Source organism: Tauraco erythrolophus, chromosome 5, assembly GCF_009769465.1.
Source record: "Tauraco erythrolophus isolate bTauEry1 chromosome 5, bTauEry1.pri, whole genome shotgun sequence".
Taxonomy (NCBI): domain Eukaryota; kingdom Metazoa; phylum Chordata; class Aves; order Musophagiformes; family Musophagidae; genus Tauraco; species Tauraco erythrolophus.
Window position 1 is genome coordinate 77,174,695 of NC_141469.1, and position 20,667 is coordinate 77,195,361.

General features: G+C 43.1%; 1 protein-coding gene across 1 annotated transcript; it reads right to left on the minus strand.

Moving 5' to 3' along the window:
* Window positions 1-4,688: 4,688 nt before the first annotated feature.
* CSGALNACT1 (chondroitin sulfate N-acetylgalactosaminyltransferase 1) lies at window positions 4,689-20,329 on the minus strand. Its single transcript, XM_086611914.1, has 7 exons — window positions 19,696-20,329; window positions 12,010-12,226; window positions 10,692-10,793; window positions 9,720-9,898; window positions 8,503-8,597; window positions 5,350-5,431; window positions 4,689-4,972 (listed from the first exon to the last, which is right to left on the minus strand). The coding sequence occupies exons 1-7, from the start codon at window positions 20,327-20,329 to the stop codon at window positions 4,689-4,691; spliced, it is 1,593 nt and encodes a 530-aa protein (XP_086468040.1).
* Window positions 20,330-20,667: the final 338 nt, after the last annotated feature.

Here is a 20,667-nt window from a genome sequence, read left to right on the forward strand (position 1 = left end):
CACACTGGCCTTTGTGCATAGAGAGGGATTAACCTTTTGAAAGGGAAAGAAAAGAGATACAGGAATTTGTAGGAAAGACTATCACATACACTTAGCCTAAAAAATGTAAGAAGCAGCACCTTTATCAGTATTAGTATGGTTTACAGAAGAGTGTTTGCCAGTAAAGAATGATATTTTCCAAAATGGAGCTGTTTATTGCAAGTTGTGTCCAGATTACTGACGTGCACCTGGTGTAAACTTTCACACAGAACTTCCTCTTTCAACATAATGTTCTATCTTCTTAACTATTGCACTGCTCTTTAAATACATAATTCAGAATGTCGAGGGAAAGGCTGGACAGGATCCTACAACAAATTAATCCTCACTCAGATTCCCTCATGCTGAGAATGATTCCCTCATTCTCAGCACATGTACAGCTGAGGATTGTGGTGTGTGTCTGCTGACATAGTTTAGAGATGCGATCCTCAAGTAGTGAACAAGAGACAGTCTTGTTTCAGGTGTTTTCCTGTTCCCTTCTTTCTGTTGGATCAGGGCCACTCTGCTTAACTTGAGGAAGCAGTCAAAAGCTTCAGTCTTACACTGATTTGCAGTGCAGTCTTATTCTGATTCTGCAGAATACAGATTAGAAGAAATTGTTGTAATCATCTGGTCTTAGAATTTACAACTATTCTGACAGGTGGTTTCCAAACAAGGAATGGGGATAACTGCACTCCAGTTACAGCAGGTTTAACTCACTAGAGATAAAGCCTTAACGTAAAGTGAGATTCTGAAAATAACAACGCTGTGGCAAGGCAAGAGACTTAAGGAGATTCTTGAGCCCTGTATCACATGTATCAAAGCGTTATTTTCAACAGAATCTGCATCAATCATGAGAGGGGGTGCTAGGTTATTTGTAGGGGAAAAACAAATCCCTCCTTCCCTCTTCATGAACGGTTTCTTTTGAAAAATATGGCCAAAATGAAAGGTCATTCAGAGATCTTAGAGAAAAGTTAGCATCTGTTCTCATGTGAAGAACATGGCGTAGCTGTTGTCCTGCTGGAGACAAATCACAAAGTGTTTTGTATACGTATGGGCTGGTAAAGACAGGAGGCAAAATCTCCTTTAAAATGGCAGTTTGAGAGGTAGGGTGTTAACCTGCAGAAATCAGGTGCAGGCTGATCTGGCATGGACACAGCAGGACTGCAGGACAGCAGGACATGACTGATTTTAGCTCTAAGATCTATAGTGGAACTCCTCAGGGTTTGAACTGCTGACCAGCAGACCAGTAGCTTCACATACCTTTATATTATAACTTTATATCATAACTTTATATTATAACTTTATATTATAACTACTTATTTGCAAATGTTGGCTCAGTAGAGCCCAGGGAAAGTCACTGTCCGTGTTCGTGTCTATCCCATGCGTTTGAGAATCACGCCTCAGTTTTTTAGAGTCCCAGCTTCACTTGTCTGCTGTGAGGGAAGAGACCTGAGGTGTTACACCTGCACAGTTAGATTCCTGCACTGACTGCAAAGGCAGCACCCTTGCCAGAAGAGATGCTCTCAGGACTGGCTCTGCTCTTGCTCTGAAATCTAGTTACCCCGAAAGTCTGTGGAGCCCTGACTTGCAGGGGTCGGGAATCAAGGGTGCTGGCTTGTCCTGGGCAGCTTCTCTGTAGAATCTTGCTTTCTTCAAGGGATGATGTGCAAGGATGGCAAGAGTGGTCACATTTGAAAATTGCTTGCTGGAGACATCATGACACCCGGAAGGATATGGCAATTTGTTTTGCCCCGTGCCTCTATGCCTTTAGCCAGAGCACGCAACAGCCATCAAAAATTAAAGCAAGGAGTCCCCATATGGCCTCTCTGTCTGCTCAGGGTGGTCTCTCTTCCCTCTCCAGCTAAGATCCAGTCTGTTGCCATTCCGAGAAAGATAACAAGCTGTTTCTGGGAGCAGAAAGGTAGAGAGCTGCCTGGCAAAAGTTCCATTGGCTGCTGTCTTTGGATTTCATGTTTTTCTACCTGGTCTGAAAGACCTGTTACAGTTCCACTTGGCTCACAGAAACATAGCTAACAACAGCTTCCCTTACTCATGTTGTTCTTCACCTCCCATATCAGTGTGGTCTCCACCTTTAAGAGAGCTCTGCCAGACTTCTCCTGTGATTAGATTCTGGTGCACATCACTGAGGTGGCCAGTGACTGCGGGCTGGCTCTCTCCATCATTGATTCAGTCCCACCTCTTGCCAAACCAGCTTCTGCAGCCAAGGAAAAGGAACTGCACAGACAGCATTATTCTTGGCAGGAGGAACAGCATCTTTGTGGAAAAGGATGTGCAAGACAATCACAAAGGTGCTATTTGAAAACATAACTTGTGAAACTCTGACAGGGGCTGGATGACGTGCTTGCTAAGGTACCCAAAGTAACAAAGTGTTGAATTTACAGGTGTCCAGTGCTGAGAGTTAGAGACAAATACAGGTTTGAAGGGACCCATGGAGATCACCTGGTCTAGCCCTGCTCTACCAGTGTGGCCAACCTTAAAGTTACATTAAGTTGCTGAGGGCTTAGAGAAACCTAAAGGAAAAACCACAAAAAAAAAACCCCAAACATCATGGAAATAAGTTAAGGCTGGGCTTGAGGCAGGTTATGATTATGAAACTTTCTTAATATACATCACTGAGTTTAAAATTCAGGTTAAGTGGGCTGTAGGAACAACGATCACCTTGGAGCAGCTCAGTTACAACAGCTCTCACATGCATTCAACAAGCCATGCCTGTCTCCTCCTACTGCATAATGTTTGTAAAGTTAGTCCATCAAAACAACGCCCTTTATAAAAAATTTATTATGTATTCTGGGAACAAAATGTTCTTTGGAGGACCTGCTTGAGTTATTGCTGAAGTTTTTATGGTAAGTTATATATTTGAGGGTTGCTTTTTTTTAAGCATACAGAATTTCCATTCTTTTTGTAATTTTGCAGTGGCTTTGGACATTTGGTGATTTGCAGGGAAAGCTCATCATTTGCATCTCACAAAAGACAAACACATGTAAGCATGTGTCAAGGGAAGAGGTACTTACAGTAGCATGGTCTCTGTCTGCAGGTTCTGCATGCAATGACTTCAAAAGAGGTTCATAAGCACTCCTCCTACCGCACAGTGGCACAGCAAATAGTATTTTGTTCATTGTTCACTGCTATCTTGCATATTTCTTCCCTCAGCTTTTCAAGCCAAAACCCAAATTAGGATTTAATTTCAGACTGTCTTGAATTATCTGAAGCTATAAAGCAAAGAGACCGCTCAGAGAAACAGCATTTAGGTAAGCAAATGGGATTTCCAAGCCCAAGCAGTTTTTGTTGGCTAGTATATATTAAAATGATAAACAGCAGTCAGCATTAAAAGGAAATGCTTTATAAGAGCAGCGACTCATGCTTTCAACAGTTTTAGGCAATTGAGGAAAAAAATCTTTTAAGAAGGAGACTAATTTTTAGGATGCGTCTGTAATTATTGTAAGAGAATTGGCAGGGTCCAGTAATCCATCACAAAAATTTATTTTCTTAATTACAGAAAGCGTGCTATGCCCTGGGCAAGATTCTATATTTGGTTTAAAAGGAATACTTTGGTATAAAGTCAGAAAATGCTCATCGATTTTGGTATGTGACATGCAGAGTTTAAAGCCTCCTGCTAAATCCATAATGCAAGTTGATATGTATTTCATTTTCTTCAGCATGGTAAAGCTTCTGCCTTCCAGCACCCAGGTTGTGTAGAAAAATCACTCCATTTATCTGAACCCAGTTCCAGTCTGCAGGAAACACAGATCTGCAGAGCATTTTCCAAGTGTTGGAAGGCTGTACCATTTCCTAGTAAGGCTAGAAGTAGAAAACTTGAAGTATGACAAAATAATTCCCGAGCAAAACCAACTTCATTTAAAAATAAATCTTGAGATACTTAGAGTATTCTAAAGCAGAAATACACCGATTCATGTGATACAGACATGGCTCTTTGCTTTTCATTTACTGCCCACAGAAGAGAACAAACACTGCCCTTCAGCGTTTTTGAAACATCACACTTGACCAGTGGGGCTTTCCATTTCTGTGTTTTAGAAAGCACTTTCGGAGTTGCCTCTTGTCTCTGAGTGAATTTGTTAGTGCGCTGCTGCTGTCCCCCCGCCCCAGCCCCTTAAGGGAAAAGGATTTTTGGTCGCTCCAGCTTAACCATCATTAACAATCAGATGTCCTTCTCAGAGCAGGAGCTCTCTACTGATTCAAAAATAGCCCTTTTTAGATATGTCAGGTTAGATGTAGAAAATGGCTCATTAGTATTGGCCCACCAAAGGGTCAGTCCTTTCAATAACTGTACACATCTTACAAACATTTCAGTGGGAGAGCACATCCATTTGTAATTGTGATTACCACGCTGGCATTTATGTAACGCTCATTGTCTCCGTGACCTTGAATCTCATCAAGCGTTCCAGTCTCCTCCAGAAGCAAGTGCTCAACAGTCAGGCTAATGGAGCACTTAAAAGCCCTATTAAGGAAAAGAAAAAAAAAACCAACAGAAGAGAGGAAGAGAGCACAAGCACTTTCCCTCATCTTCTTTTGCTGCCGTCCTGCTGGAACCTCCATCCCCTTTCAGTCTCATCCTGTCTTTTCTTGTTAGCAACTCATTTCCAAAACACACTACAGTCCAATTCAGATGCTTTTTACCTCCCTCTCTGGCTTCATGTCTTCTTACTGCTCAGTTTCTGCCTGTGCAGGTGTGTCTCAATCTCTTGCTTGAAAACAAGCATCCCCAGCTGGCCGTGAGAGGCCTCGTTCATGGCCTTGGACTGCATGCACATCTTGTACTGCTCTGGCGTCAGCTCGTCCAGACACTGCTTTTCGTGCCACAGATGGAAGAGGCCCCTGACAGGCGTTCGGACTACGATGAGGTTGCTGTGGAGGTATTTGCGGTACAGATGTACGTCTTCACCACCCCAGCCTTTAATGTCCAGGTCAAAGCCACCTGACACAAACAAAATCCAAAATAAAACTAGAGATACATACTAGCAAACCTGATGCTATTAATTGCACTACAATTGTTCTCCGGCTCCAGTCAGACCATTAAAACAGCCACACTTTCTGCCAACATCAAAGCGTTCAAATTTCTTAGCTTCCAATCTTTCACTATCAGACAAAATTGCTTTATTTGTACTGAGCAGTGTTTATATTCTGGTAATCTCTTTGGCACCCAGGAATAGTCTGAACATTTAACCAGAGCACTGCTGCAAATTAAAGGCAGTGCTGGCCAAGGGACACACTGGCCAAGGGACACACTGGCCAAAGGAAGCTGATAACAATTTTCTATGTTTCAGTAAAAAGGCTGAAGTGTATTTTTCTTACCTATGTTGATAAAATCAGATCTGTACTGGCAAGTCATCCCAAAACCAAAGTCTCTCCAAAATCCAGTCTCTTTTTTAATAATCTGCATGGAGGGAAAGGAATGTTTATATGGGAGCAGGAATACTTTCAGTGTAAGCAGCAGACAAGTCCCTCAATGCAGTCAGAAACAGGAGCACTTTTATTCTTCCACACGTAAATCCATGGCTGATCCTGAATTTTTGCAGATATTCATTGCATCTTTCTGCCCCTCAAAAAACAGCTGTGTCATTAGCTGTCATGGATAAACCCTCTGATCTGGAATGATCAGGTTTCGCTCCACTCCTGCTGTTGTAGACCAAGTGGAGCAATATCATATCGCTCTCTGGAGTTTGCTTCTTTGCAGTCAAAACATCCTCCAAAATCATTAGTTTCTACAGGATTCAAATCCTACGTAGGAAACATACTGGTAAACCAGGGAAACCAGACTCTGCTGTAGAGCAGATGGTGGCTTCTGGATTGCGGACCACGAGAGCTCTGGAAGAGAACAGTGGTTCTAATCTGATTGCACAGCTGACAGCTTTTTGATTACCTTAGTTTTGACAAAAATTAGGAAAGTGTTAAGAACAGTTTTCCATTACAGAACTGCTAAATCCATCTAAAATTGAAGTCCAGCAATGCTAGGTGGTAGACATTTATCCCATAAAACCTTTGTAATAATGAATGTGCAGCTTACGTTACTGAGATGGACCATGAAAACATTATGTATTACAGGTAGAAACCATGGCTATAATTTTCAAAAACAGCTACCCCAAGGTCGTAAGTCGTGTGTGAGTGGTCGTCTCACCCAATCTGGTGAGACATCCAGGAGTTTCAAGGGACTGGGAGACTGGGACAGGTATTTAAATCCTCTAAGCAAGACAGCAGTACTTCACAGTCTAGAAGGTCTGGTTACACACCTACCCCTTAGCAGCTTTTTCTGAAAATTTTGGCTTCACTTGCGACTAAGTTACAGAAGATGACCAGACAGAATTTCTGTTTCTGAATTTACGAATCCCAGCATTTCCTTTACTAAAACTTCCTCTTCCAGAATAGTATCTCCTGATTTCTTGTTTATGCCTCCCCTTTTTGTTGATAACCCTTGTCATTTCAATGGCTTTTTTTTTCATTTTACTGCTTGCATTGCTCTCTCTTTTTTTATTTCTCCTTTCCGTGAAAAAGCCAAGCCACTGCAGAAGCCAATTAAAAGGAAACAAGATTGTGTCTGTCAGGTCTGCACTGTAACTAGACATTTCCATAATGAGGCCCTTCCAGTGCGCTACTCATATGCATTAGCATTATTATTTTCCATTAGTGCAAGTGGCTGCTGCACAAATCAAATCCTTTCAAAGATTTCGGAAGGCTTTTTTTTTTCTCAGCAGCCCGAGTACCAGGACAGAGAGCTAACACTGTCTTGTTTCGATGGCACGGATCTGGCCTCATGCCTGGGAACTAATGTGGGCTGGAAATAGAAAAATCTACATAAAAATGAGATTGGCAGTACTACTTTAAATCAAGAAGCTTTTCTGACATAAGCATCACATTTTATGATTCAAATATTAGCTATAAATATTTGCACAATCCTGTGGAATTTATGCTAGCTTGGGAGCTAAGCTCTATTTCATTTCCCAAGCACAGTGCTTACAAGCCTGAGGATCCCTGACGGGCTCTCATCAGAGAGAGAAGAGCTAACATGAATCCCATGGTATTATCAGAACAAGTTTCCTGTGAGGAAAATAACAGTGGAAAGGATTTTCCAGGCTCTTCAGTAAAAGACTTTCTGGCTACCTGTTGGAGAACACAGGGTGCAGTTGACAAAAAAATATTTAAAAATATTTCCAGTGAACTTTTCAAACTCTCATTCTTCATTTTTCTAGAGGGATTGCACGAGGTGGGGCTAGTGATGACAGAAGACTGGACTCAGACCCCTAGTGATCTTTTTCAGCTGTGACTGTTGCTGGGCTCACAACAGCCTAATTCTTACCTACCAAGAACAGCAACAGAAGCTGGGATGCTCTGGAGACAGCATCCAGCCTGGGACAGGATGAGCCCTGATGGATGCAGTGGCTGGCAGTAAGAGCTGTGGCAGGCTGGGACCTGACCAGAGGAACTGAATGAAGCAATATAGCTGGATTATGCTTCAATTTGAAAATTCAGCCTCTTACCAGCACAAGTGGGCAGAGGGCCGTGACCCGCTGACTCTGGGGAGAAGCAAGAGTGGAAGGTGTACATAAAGGGAAAGCCACCGCTTCTTCCACCCCTTTAGCTTCAAGACAATGCAATGCCAGATCACAAGAGAACGGAGAATAGCATCTGCAGCAGTGCCACTAGCATTCACGTGAACCTCTCGTCTGGGTGCTCTGCTTCTTCCTCGCAACAGCTTCCTGCTCATCAAGGAGATTCGTCTGGGTTTAGCTACATGTTTTAATCGTATGCCTTATGGCAAGGTTTTTAAAAATAATGTCTTGTTGTCACACCAAAGATAAGCAGGTGAGATCATGGAAATCAGTGGAGTTATGCTGTGTTGTATCGGTGCAAGATTAAAGCCAGAAGAGACAGCTCCAAGCATGTCATTTGTCTCTGAGACAACGTGGTACACTTCAGAAACACACTGTCTGCTCACAGGCAGCTTAACCATGAACTGTGGGATGGGAAAAGCCACTGTAGGTGTTCAAGTAAATGGGGGAATAACTGTGACAGCTCTTGGAATTCTGTTTTCACTGACTCATCTAAGGATATCTGTGCTTTTTACAAATGTCAGCTCTTCGAGATGCAAGCAAAGAAACTATTCAGTGCAAGGAATAAATGAGAGCAAGATCAGGCACTGTCACCCCAAGACAGCACATGATGGAGGCATTGTTCGACGATTAGAAAATCCATCCTGACAGAGAAGTAGACAGTTTAAATTCTTAGGTTCCATGTATAAAACATCAGACAAGGGTTAAAATAAATGGTACCAAGATACTTCCCTGGCAAACTTCACTGCAGAACTCACAGTAAGGTGAACGCTGTAGTTAGTTTTGTCTGTGTTGTAGTCACTGTGCACAAGGAGTAGGGAAATGCTACCCCAGAGCACATGCACCTTTAAAAAATGCTTTGTTCAAATAAAAGCAGGCATTCAGAGAAGGGTGTACTTACCAGCTGCTGTTCTAAAGATGGGATGGAATCATGGCGGCCATAAATTATACTGGGGTTATACTGGCTGAAGAGAACAGGATAAAACACCTTCTTCCCTGGAAATGACAATAGGTTTTTTTGTTGTTGTTGTTAAAAGCTGTATAAAACACACTTCTCTCTCTTGCAAGATGTTCAGGTGTCCTAGTTTTAGCTGGGACAGAGGTTTTTTTTTTAACAGCTAGAAAAGCTCCATGTTTTGGTTTTACTCAGAGGCTCACTCTGAGAAGAACGCTGATAACAAGCTGCCAAGGACTTTTCAGTGTGCCGGAGTGCAGAAGCACGGCGGGATAAGGGGGGAGCACAGATGGGACAAGGGGGACACAATTCCCCTTGTGATTTGTGTGGAACTTAAGACTGAGGGCCAAACTGGCCAATTAGTATTCCATATCGTGCAGCGTCATGCCCAGTATAAAAGCGAGGGTCAGACGGGAAGAAGGGCTTTTGCGCTTTGGCTTTTGCGCTTTGGCTTTTGCCGCTTTTGCTCTTTTGCGCTTGCTGTGTTTTTCGCTCTATTGCTTTTCTTTTTTTTTTTTTTCTTTCTCTCTCTCTCTCCCAGTACTCCCACTCTCGGAGTACTATCTCTCCCTCTCTGCCCCTCTCTATTTCGGGGCCTCGCGTTCGTCCGGGATTTGCAGTTTTCGGGACGAGACGGGCTTCGCATACGAGGGGGTGGTGAGCACCTACATTGTATTAAATCATCTGTATTAAATCACTCTTATCTCAACCCACGGGTTTCACGTTTATCCTTTAATTCTCTCCCTCATTCCTGGGGGTGGGGGAGGGGGAGTCACCGGCTGTGTGTGGGGGGGGCAGTTCAACCTAACCCACGACATCAGGCCAGACCAAATCCAGACAAAATCACACAAGTTTTGGACTGAGCCTATGTTCGTCGCATGAGAATGTGAATGTGAGGATATAATTAACAAAAAAGATCCTGTTCCAGAAAGCACAGGTGCTGAACAGAAGAAATTCAAACACAGTGAGAGCAGGAGTGTTATGATCTTTCAAAAGCCAACCAGCAATGGAATTTTTATATGTATCTTAATTAGTTCTCTAAGTCCCAAGAATGATTTACAGCAGCTTCATTACCAATTCAAAGGCAAGAATACTCTGGTGAAGGCTCTTACACAATAGGTAAAAATCTGTTGAAAGACAATACACTTCATGAGTAACAGTACCTGGCTGTGTGTTCAATCTACAGGAGTTCAGGAATTCAGCTGTGAAGTATATGTCCACATCGCAAAAAAAGAGAACAACATTGTTTCCTTTCCAAAATCGAGCACCAATGTCTAATCCTTTGCCCCTGGAAAATTCTTCATTCAACTGGATGAAGGTAAAGTTCTTGAAGTTGGCTGACCTAGGAGTAGGAAAATATTCAGCAACTTACCCTCTCTTTCCAGCTCTTAGTACAAGTCGAGGCGGGAACACAATACGAAGCAATTGACCTAGAAACCTGTAGCATCTCAGTTCTGAGAGCAGTTTGAGGGAATAAATTTCCTCTTTCAGTCTTGAGGAGATTTCCACTATGTCTACATAGCGTACTGTGTACTCCTACACCAGCATTTCTGTCACAGACACTTTTTGGTCACACCTCACAAAAAATACCAACAAGGCTTAGATGGACAAAAATATCTTCAGTAGGCAAATATAAAATACCTGTGGTCATATCATTATATGCATACAAGGGTCTTCTCACGTGGAGATGATAACAAAAGGTTACACTGCCACATGGTCGTGACAACCACACCTATGCAAGCAAACACGACAGACCAGACCTGGCCAAAAGCGTCTAGTTCCTGTGTGCTGTACTGAAATTGTCTGCACCTGCCTTTGGAAGCCAATTTTCAGTCCTAACAGTCAAAGCCACTTTCAAAAGCGCTAATGAAGTTAACAGTGTGAAAAAAAGAGCTACCTTGAAGAAAAATCAGTAAAATCTGCTTTCTGGTTCTGAAAACCTACATCACAAAACCGCAGACACGGTACTGTCAGGGTAACACTGTTTTTATCTGATACAAAGGCAAGAAAGCTGTTTTCTCCAGTGCAGTTCAGAACTTTTTGGCACAACTATGAGTTTGGGCAGCTATCTGGTCTGCAGTTCGTGGTGCGATTGCTGTATATGAACAGCATACATCAGATAGTCAGGTACTTACTTGGAGGTGTTTTCAAGTATCAATTTGACTTCATTCACTTGTTCTTTTCCAAAGTAAACTACAGTGAGGTGAATTCTCCCGTCCTGCTGAATGCCCATTTCCCTAGAGAACAGAGAGAGATTTGTGACTTGTCCCAGAAGTTAGCTGTTTTCAATAGCCTCCAGGCCCTGGGGAAGGCAGAGCAGGGTGAACCTTGGAAGGCATTCCTGAGGGTACGATTCGTCTTTGTCTTGACAAAGGGGCTCACTGCCTCTGTCAGATGGAACAGAAGACTATCTTTCAGGCAGATGAGGAAAAGTTTCTCTAAGCAATGTTTGTTTTATTAATAGGAGGACTCTCTTAAAACAGGCTATCCAGCCTCAGGAAGAACCATCAGGCAGGCAATAACTCCAGCATTTAGGAGAATATGGGAAGGGGGATTTTAAAGAAGTTATACATACCCGACCTCTTAACCTTGATTTTTTGTAACAGATATTCCAGAGTTGAAATCTTTGGCATTTTGTTAAGAAATGTTTACCAAAATCTAAGTATCAACCAGAGATCAAGCCAGTAGCCTAAGGTTAGGACCACTCTGAACTAATGCCAGACATCATGCCTCACTTGCATGAAGGTTAGTCAACAAGAGTTCACCTGTAATCAGCAGAGAGATCAGCATGACCAGAGGTGATTTCTCTCACCCTAAAACAAGCATTTATCAGATGGCTAATTTAGACAAGGAACCTATCTTTAGATGGCTGTAATCAGGCAGATGAAATCCCATTGTAAGAATCAGTATCTGTTACTAACACTGTCTTTTCTGGGCGGCTATTTAAAGCCGTATCTCAATTAAATTCTCCCTCCAAACTTCATCTCTGTGCTGAAAAATACAAGAAGTTTAAAAGCAACTATGCTAAAAGTTCAAATATATTTCCTTCTTGCCTCTTACTGCCTTAATCTTTTCTTTATTAGGGCCTGGAAAAGTGTCTGGGAGCACCAACTCCCTTTTTCCTTGGAAATGTTCCTTTGCAACTAATAGCATGAAATTCTCATGTTGCCACAGTCATATGTGCCCCAACAAAACAAGTTGAGACACATGAGACAGGTACATGCAAATCAGAAACCCTGATGACTGGAATGTAGTTGCTTTTACTGCTAATCACGGTGCATTAAGCAGCCAGATATCTTTCAGCCTGCATAATCTCAAAAATGACTTAGTGGCACGATGAAATGTTATGTAAAAGTAGTATGATTTTTCTGAGTGAGGCCTTGATAACTCCTGAAATCGCATCTTACTTTCCAAGTAAGAAAAAGCCAAGGCAGCACTGGAATGGAAACCCACCTGAAATTCTGCATGAACTGCCGAAATTTGCTGGCTCTCTTGGCCAACGGCACAATGACATTAATAAGTGTGTCAGCCATATTGACATTTTCGGTTTTCACTTTCATTACAGGACCGAATGGTCGGAATAAAACAATCTTCTTGAACTGATGTTTTGTGTCTCCTTTGAAAGTCAGCTCATACAACGTGCCTTTGTCTTTTTCTGTGCGGTAGATCCCTGTGTGAAAACAAAAGAGAGGAGATTTTGGATTAATGCTGGGCTCCTGGGGGAAAAAAAAAGATGCAGTCTTCGTGTGTTACACCTAAGCTGAAAAGGCAGCAGAGGCATAAGCTATTTACTTTTAAATCAGTACGCAATCCACCATGGTTTGGAGGAGGCTGTCACTCTGGCAGGGACACAGCCCTGGGCTGCAGGAGCTATTTGGTATTCTTGCAGGCACATTCCTGGGCTTGGCTGAGTTACAGACCCCTGAAGGTTACCAATTGCTCACGCTCAATATAACCCAGCAGACATACTGTCCTTATTTTTCAGACTGCTCCAATGGTACACTGCAGGCACGCATGGTAATGGTGATGCAGAGAGCGAAAGGCAGCTTGCCTCTCTGCAATATGAGGGATTAGGCCATCTCCCAGAAAAGCAATTTCCCAATGAGCACAATCATTTCCTTCTTTCTGGGAGGTTCTCTGGAAAGACCCCCAGTAAAACTATGCAGCCAGGCCCCAGGAGCCATCAACTTCACCCGTTGTGAATCAGGACAAAACTCTCCTGTTACTCAGCTCTCAGGAGACTTTTATTTTCTTCGTGGCAATGATGCCCACTCCTCATTGAGTAATGGTCTGCAATGATGACACAATGGAGTTTGTCAGAGACTAAACTCAGGACACAATCCACGGTCTCCAAGGATTTTAATTCATACAAACATGTACTTATTCCCTTTATGGACTGACCTTTTAACATACTCGATGTGTGAAATGGATCCCATGCTGACTTGTTAAGCCACTGTAAACATACTAACAACTTCATCAGTAGAAGGATATAATTGCCTTCCATCTCTTGCAGAAACTCAAGAGACAAGCAAAACATGGCTGGAAAAAAACTCTACTTGTCTTATTTCTTCTATTTTTTTCTCCCCATTTGGGAGAATGTGAAGAACAACTTGACCAAAATGATGCTTTTTTTAAATTATTTTTAATCTTAGTCGTTCCCTGGTGCGTAACATTGCTGTGCGTCCAACCCATCAACTGTCAGCTCTGTCTGTATTTCTTGTGAAGGTCTGGGTCAAAGCTGCCTTTGAACAGCAAAGTGACATAAGGTCTTCATCTTGTATTGTAGCTTTTACACTTGTATGTCCAGAACATCCAAAAGATTAATGAGGTGTGATTGTATCTGGCCAGAGTTCTGAGGACTGTCTTGTCTTCACTATCATTGTGCAACCATTTTACTCTTAATGAACACTTCAGTTGGTTAATACTACATGCAGATTTACTGATCTGTTATTCAATTCATGTTTTATTTTTAATATAAGCTGATTCAACAAATCCTTCGATCCTCCCTCCAGCATGGCAGATGAATCTAGTGAGACAGCAGCTCCACCATTCTTTTACTGCTAATCTTTTAAAGCTGGGCCCTTGACTTGCCCCAGCTTTTTCTATATAGTCTGCCCAAGGTGCAGACCATGAACTACATCTGTTATGCAACTTGAGCCTGCACGTGAGTTCATCCTCCTCCTGGTGGCCAGAAAATAGAAATCTGGGCCTTTGAATGCTGCTCGCCATTCATTCTTACAGAAAGCCTGCTGATGATCTGAGTGTGATGCTGGGTGCACTCCTTTACTCAGGCAGTTCTCGAACACAGCTCTTGCCAAGGAAGTTTGAGTTGTGGAAGGCAAAGGCAGCCTTTTGACATTAAGCTAAACAAAAATCTAAATTAAATCTGATTTGCATTTTCTCTAGAGAGAAATAGACAGGACTGTTTCATGTTTGACATAGTGGACTGACATTCTTCATAATAACAAAGATATAAATTAAATTAACCAATTTAATAATATCTACCCCGCAACATCTCAAATTATTTGCTTCTACATCCTCTTCTACTCCAGCCAAGAAACAATGACCCCACAAATACCACTTCCCCAGAGATATGTGTGACATGTGGAATAAAGGAATCTTTGCCAAATAAGCAAGAAGCACCTTAAAGCAGAATGAACGTTGTGACCCAAGGGGTCTCTCCTGGTGCTATGCACACATCAGCAGAGGCTGTTTCTGTCTCTGTAGTTTTGTTCTTGTTCAGGACTTCTGCTGCAGCTAAAAATAAGCAGCTTCAGTGAAGGCCAGATTTCCTCGCGTGAGACAGTAATCGAAGAATTTATAATCCTAACATTTTATCTTGAAGAGAACTACATGTAAGTTTAATGCAGGTAATTAAATATAGTTATTCTTGATGCACATTTAAACCATTTGTTTTCCTTTTTTAAGCATCTTCTTTCCTTTTTAAAGTATCTTCTTTTTAGAAGTAGAGAATGAAGCGATTTGCCCAAGGTCAGGCAGTGAGCCTTGGAAATGAGTCTGAATGTCTTGAGTCACTCTGGGGACTCACCCAGCAGAACACCCTGCCTTTCACAAGATCTTTCCATTTCCGAAGGCACTGCTTCGTTTGTGCCATCAGGACTTTTTACGTGATTCAGAGAGATGCATCAAGCAGTCTCAATTCTAAGAGATGAGCTACAAGGAGGGGAAAAAAGTAGTCTTAAAAAAGTAAAATAAAAAACTTTTTCCTGAAAAGGTTGCTCCTGAAATTAAAGCCTTGAAAAGGAGAGATGTTCACTATGGATAAAAGAAGATTATTTTACCATCTGTTGCTTACACTACAGCAGCTGTGTTTCAGAATACGCACTGTTCCTTTCGGAAGCAGTGAGAAAAGTCAAAGCCTTGGAAACCCAATGTAAAAAAGTGAACAGGAGCTTTGGGTCAGCAGAGAGACTGGTCCTAAAATGAAGGGAAAGGACAAGCGAGAAGCTAAAAATACCTGTACTGAAGGGTTGAATAAAGAGCAGTAAGTGTCCAGTCTTTGGAGCAGCGATTCACAGAGCTCCCTAAACCTGACCTCTATTCAGCAGGGCAGGCAAACAGGTTTCAGAGATCTGCACAGAGCTGATAACCAGCAAACAGCCACGCAACCTTCACAAAGTGCTGTTGAGTGGATGACAATTTTAGCCTCAGTTCCACAGACCATTGGTTTCAGGTCTCCTACTGTCAACAGAAACACTCCTTGGGCCTGTGCTCATAACATGTTCTGTTAGATGTTGCAGGAACCGCTATTTATGCAGGATTTACCAGCATTCATTGTCCCCATTTTAACTCAATATGACACTGATCTTCCCACTTCACATGGAGTAAAATTCAGCATCTTATCCTTTGAGGAACTACATCATTCTTTCTCCCAATAGTCTTCCAGGTCAAAACTGCATCAGGCAGCTCACCACCACCACTAGCTGTCAATTTGAGAAAGCAAAGCTACTCCTTTTCATTTGTCTCCAAGACCTTATTTAAAATTCCAGCCACTAGACAGTCACGTACTTCAGGTAGGAAAACTTATGATACAGCAGATTTGACAGTATCATGGCAGAGCATTTCTAAAGCAATCTGGGGATTTTCTGGAACGGTTCTTGTTGGGAAAGAGTATCACCAGACAGTGATTACATTCACTTATGGAACACACCACTCAGGCTTGTCAAAGTCTGCAAATTATTATCTCCGTATTTGAAAAAATGAATTACTTCCAAATCTATTCAGCTCTGCTGCCATTTATATAAATTAATGACCAGACCTGTTATTCTGTCCACTGGGCAACCGGCTTTCTGTTGGAAACAGATCAGTGCTTTGCCTAATTACAATACACAGAAATTTCTCATCTTTTCCATACTGTTTCTTACTAACTCCTCATTGCAGAAAACCAGTGAACTTGGTATAGAAGTGGAAGGGACAAGGGAGAGAGAGGAGGATTATAGCAGCTGAACAGCCCAAGTGCCTCTCTCCATTTTTCCACTTTAATTAATCAATTTCAGGTACTCATAAGAGTTTGAGCGACCATGAATAGTAATTTCCTGTTCTTTATTGCTATGAATCTAAATTGTGTAAAATGCCTTACACTGTTAAAGTACATATATTTTCAGTTACAGCTGAAATCTATATATATCAAATACGAAGTTCTGATAATAAAGGCATGGGATTATGGAACATGTTACTCTTAGAGAGCAGCAGTGCAGCAGCCAGATGGACATGTTTCAGGCCCCGGGGAGAAGGTGTGGTTCTCTTGGTTCTGAATAAGAAAAAAAAGTGGAAAATTCCACCACGTGTCAGCTATTACTCCTGGAAGGAGAACTGTCTGAGAATTCTATCCAAATTTCATGTAACAGCAAATCTGCTGAGAAGGAGTTTAGCTCAGATGTAAGGTACTAGGGTCACAGTCTAATTCCCACGCACAAGTGGTTCTGTCTGGAAACTGCAGAGGATGCAACGCTTATTTTAAGAGATCCCAGTCACAGAGACAAAACATTTCTCCTTAAATGTAAGAAGTGTTTCAAGAAATATTTTCCCTCTGCAAAGACAAGAATAAAGGCACAAAATGGAAAAGAGGAAGAGATATAGACCCTAATCAAATTTATTGCACCACACCAACACCCTGCTTGTTGGCATATGTTAGCAATGAACTGGTACTGAAAAAGTGACAACAGGTACCAGATGTGACACACAAGAATAGAAAAATCCACATAAGAGGCCCAAGGAAACAAGATCAACTTGCACCACTCTCTACGCTAGTGAGACTTGGGATCAGCAAGACACTTGGATAAAGCTGGTGTCAAAGGCTTTGCTGAATTGAGCAGAAACAAAGACACAAGTCTCACATATCAAGACCAGCAGTTCAGGTTTTGAATCCTGTCTCTGACCTTGACTACCTGATTTTTATTTCAGCACATCCCTCCACTTGCTGAACCTCAATACGAGGGCAGTAGACCCACCTTTAACATAAGAGATGCATACAGCTTGTGTGTGCTGTTAGTGCTAAAGCAGCTGGAAGATAAAAGCTTACAGGGTTAAGTGGTGTTACTTTCAGTGCAGATCTGGGTCACATCTCCCAGAAAGCTCCAGCTACTCTGAGCAGCTCCAGAAAATGAAAACAGCTGGCTTTACTGGCTGGATAATACCACTCATGGTTGCTGTGTTTCTGGATTGGGACGAAGCTGCCTAAGCTGCCATGGAATCCAGCCTGTTGCTAACTTGTTGTGTAGGCAGTGGCACCTGCAGAGCACTGTCTCCAAAACAAGTTCTGAGCCCAAACCATACTTGAAATGCAGAATTGGAACAAAAAACTCAGTCCTCTCTTCTGCTGCTCAAGTTATACAGAGCAATGGATTTGTCTGTGCTTTGATCAGCAGTTTTTGCTGTTCTTGGAGAATGGAGGACGGGGGAAAGAGGCTGCCAAGAGATGACAGAGACTTCCAAAGGTACTCTGCAGGGAAATCTTCTGCCAAGTCAGCTCTTTGTTTTCAGCCCTGATGCACAGATCCCTGCATTTGCAAACAAATCAGTTTGCACTGCTCAGTAAGAATGAGAATTTATCACCTTGCACCTACAGAAGCAAAGGCCTCTCTTGCAGGGGAGGACACGAGGAAGGTTTCTTGAGCTCTCACTGAGCTGCCTGCAGGGCTCCAGTTTCTTGAGCTCCAAGTTGCACGCAGGGCTTCTGGATTATTTCACCATGGTATGTGAAAGCCAGCAAGGCCATTAGCACATGAAGAACCTCCACAGAGCCAGCACTGCAGGGTGCATCCCTTCCCCACGCCTTTCTGCACACCAGATTCTGCTTTGTTCTGCAAGGACAGCACTGGTATCCAGGCAAAGACCCTTGATTGTGCCTAAAGGCAGATTCTATCAAAAGGGTAACTTTAATGGAATATTGAACAACGTATGTCAGGAAACATCTCCTCCTTTCCTCTCACTCTCTCTCCATGAAAGAGCTGGTGCCAAACAGTCATACATGCTTGTGTAATAAACAATAGAAGCATATTGTGAATTGATAAACCAAACAAACAGAAAGAAGGAGACTGGAAGCACGTAGCTCCATGATACATTCAAATGCTGGCAGCCAGCAGTACTTCTCAGTTCCCTGCCCATGCCCTAGTCCCACATCTGAGCAAGAGGAATTTGACTGGTATGGAGGAAGTGCCTGGACCAGAGGGGAGCCAGGATCTTCCTGAACAAGGTCTCCGCAGTGTGAACAACTCATGTCACTTCTGTGGGAAGCACCTGCCTGACTGGCAAGTATATCCTGGCACAGCCTTAAGAACCTACTGTCTCTCAATACCATGACTGCCAGAGACACATATACAGAGAGTGGAAATGAACAACTGGCTATTGCACAACAGCAACAGCTCGTCCTCGTCACAGGGAGGATGCATTTTGCTCTGCTCTGTTCATAAATATCAATGAAGAAAAGAATCCACAGCAAAATCACCAGTGATTTGGCATAAGCATGGAGACTTGTGTTGAGCATATTAGAGCAGTCGTTCCATAGAAGGTAGGCATCTTACCCACACGCCCTCTAAGTCTGAAGCACAAACGTCTGAAGATGAAGAAGACAAATTTTTCCTTGTATACTAAATTCAGCTAGGTCAGCCATGGATTAAATCTCACTTACAGACAACACTACTGAACAACACGCAGAGAACACACCAGGTCCTATGAAGTGAAACTAGGACAGACATATTACAAGTAAAATTGTAGCTCTTAACAAATGAGAAGCAGTCGTGATCCCTTGGAAACGAGATCTGTGAAATCTTGTCTCATTTCATGTTTCTGCTGCACATGTTCTGACCCTTTTAACTCAGGGCTGCCATGTAGCAGGGACTGACCTGAACAGGTATCAATCACAGAGACATCACAACTCCTGGAATACATCTGGTGCCTCTGCCTGTCTGGGAAAAAGTAGCCTGACCAGGAAAGAGCAGTCTGACTGGAAACAAGTATGCACTTCAGACTTAGTGACAGAAGACATGAAGCAAAAACTGGTTCATGTTAAAAGTGGCACGTTAAAAATCCACACTTACTGCCTCAATATTACACATGAGGGTAAAGACTGGTTAGCTCATTTTAGAATCCAAAGGCAAAGGTGCACCACTCCCAGTATAGGAGATACCCTGTAAAGGTTAAACTTTCCTCGTCATTTGAAGATACAGGTGATACCAGCTGAGTTACTGAGTTCCTCAGCTGCTGTCCTCCAAACCTGTCTTGCCACTCTGACTCTGGCAGAGCTGTGCAGGTGGAAGTAAAGGTAACACTGGAGTTTGGATTTGAGCTATGGTTGTCAGTCTTAACACTGGTAGCAGATCTGGGATTGCAGCCTCGTCACTCACTCCTTGCTTTGTCAGTTCTGAGGCACGCGCATGACCAGACAGCTGTGAGCACACATCGACGGTCACTACGAGAGGCTGGCAGGCTCTGTGTCACAAAGACCTGCTCCCCAGGAAAGCTGCCATTCCACAGTTGTGCCTAAGACAGCATCGCTGGGCACTAACACTGCTCCAGACATCTGTGCTCTAAGATACAGCCCATCTCCTTCAGCAGCACAGTCTCACCAGAACCCCTCACCAGCACTACATGGACCTTCTAACCTGTCTGTATACAAACCTTCAACGAAGTCAGAGGCTGTGTATACCCGGTGTTTTGCATTGCTGTCCCCCTCTGGATTGTTCAAACTCCCAACAGCTAACTCGATCACCTCTGCCAACTCATCTCGCTTATCCTTCCTTACAGGTTTCTCTTCTGGGTGACGTGTCAGCCCTGTCTCCAGTTGGTACACCTTCTGCAGAGTAAAGCTCTCAAAGGGCACGGCCGCATACTCTGTGGACAGCTTAACTCCACTGTGCACCTCTGCTTTGTCTATTTGGGAGTGGAGGAAAGCCAGCAAGTTAGTCTGGGCCTTCTCCGGGTTACTGTGGTCAAGCCGAATGTCCAAGGGGTCTGGGTACTGGTCCTGCACGTTCTTAAGCAGCTCGCCCCTGCCCTGGAGCTCAGCCTTCAGCTGAGCAATTTGTTTCTTTAAGCTGATGATGTAGTTGCGGTGTTGCTCCTCTCGCTCCTGCAGAATGGCTTCATATCCCTCCTTCACAGTCGGGCTGTGCGCCCTGGGCAAGGCAAGCTGCTGTTTGTCACCCTTAGGTGTGCAAGCCAACATATAAACAATAGACACTGAGCAACAGGCCACCACCAGCAGGCCTACGAGTCGGGGGAGAAATAGAATAAATCCTCGTCGGAGCATCATCTCTCAAAAAGCAGAGTCTAACCTCACACATACAACAGTTCTTACATCCATGCAGTGCCACAGAAGCCCCTGGACTTGGAGTACTCTTACACAGATGCATGTATGTGCAGGAGCTGGCTTGTCAGCTCTCTTAAAACATGTGCTCTGCCTCTGTCTTGGGCACTCTCTGGTGTTTACCCAGCAGGAACAAAAGACAAGCTGCGAAGCAGACAGGACACCTCCTGATCCTCTTGGCAACACCTACACTGCTGCGATGTGATCAGCTGGTGGCTGATGGAGCCTGAGGACCTGAAAGACAAATGACAAGGACAGACATTCAGGCACGTTAGACTTTGGTC

What these genes read in the sequence shown, in the direction of transcription:
- CSGALNACT1 (XM_086611914.1), bottom strand. Translation starts at nt 20,329, where the DNA reads ATGATGCTCCGACGAGGATTTATTCTATTTCTCCCCCGACTCGTAGGC. An exon ending in AGCCTCTGACTTCGTTGAAG is followed by an intron (nt 12,227 to 19,695) that starts GTTTGTATACAG and finishes GTTTTCACACAG; the next exon opens with GGATCTACCGCACAGAAAAA. An exon ending in ATACTTGAAAACACCTCCAA is followed by an intron (nt 9,899 to 10,691) that starts GTAAGTACCTGA and finishes TCCTACTCCTAG; the next exon opens with GTCAGCCAACTTCAAGAACT.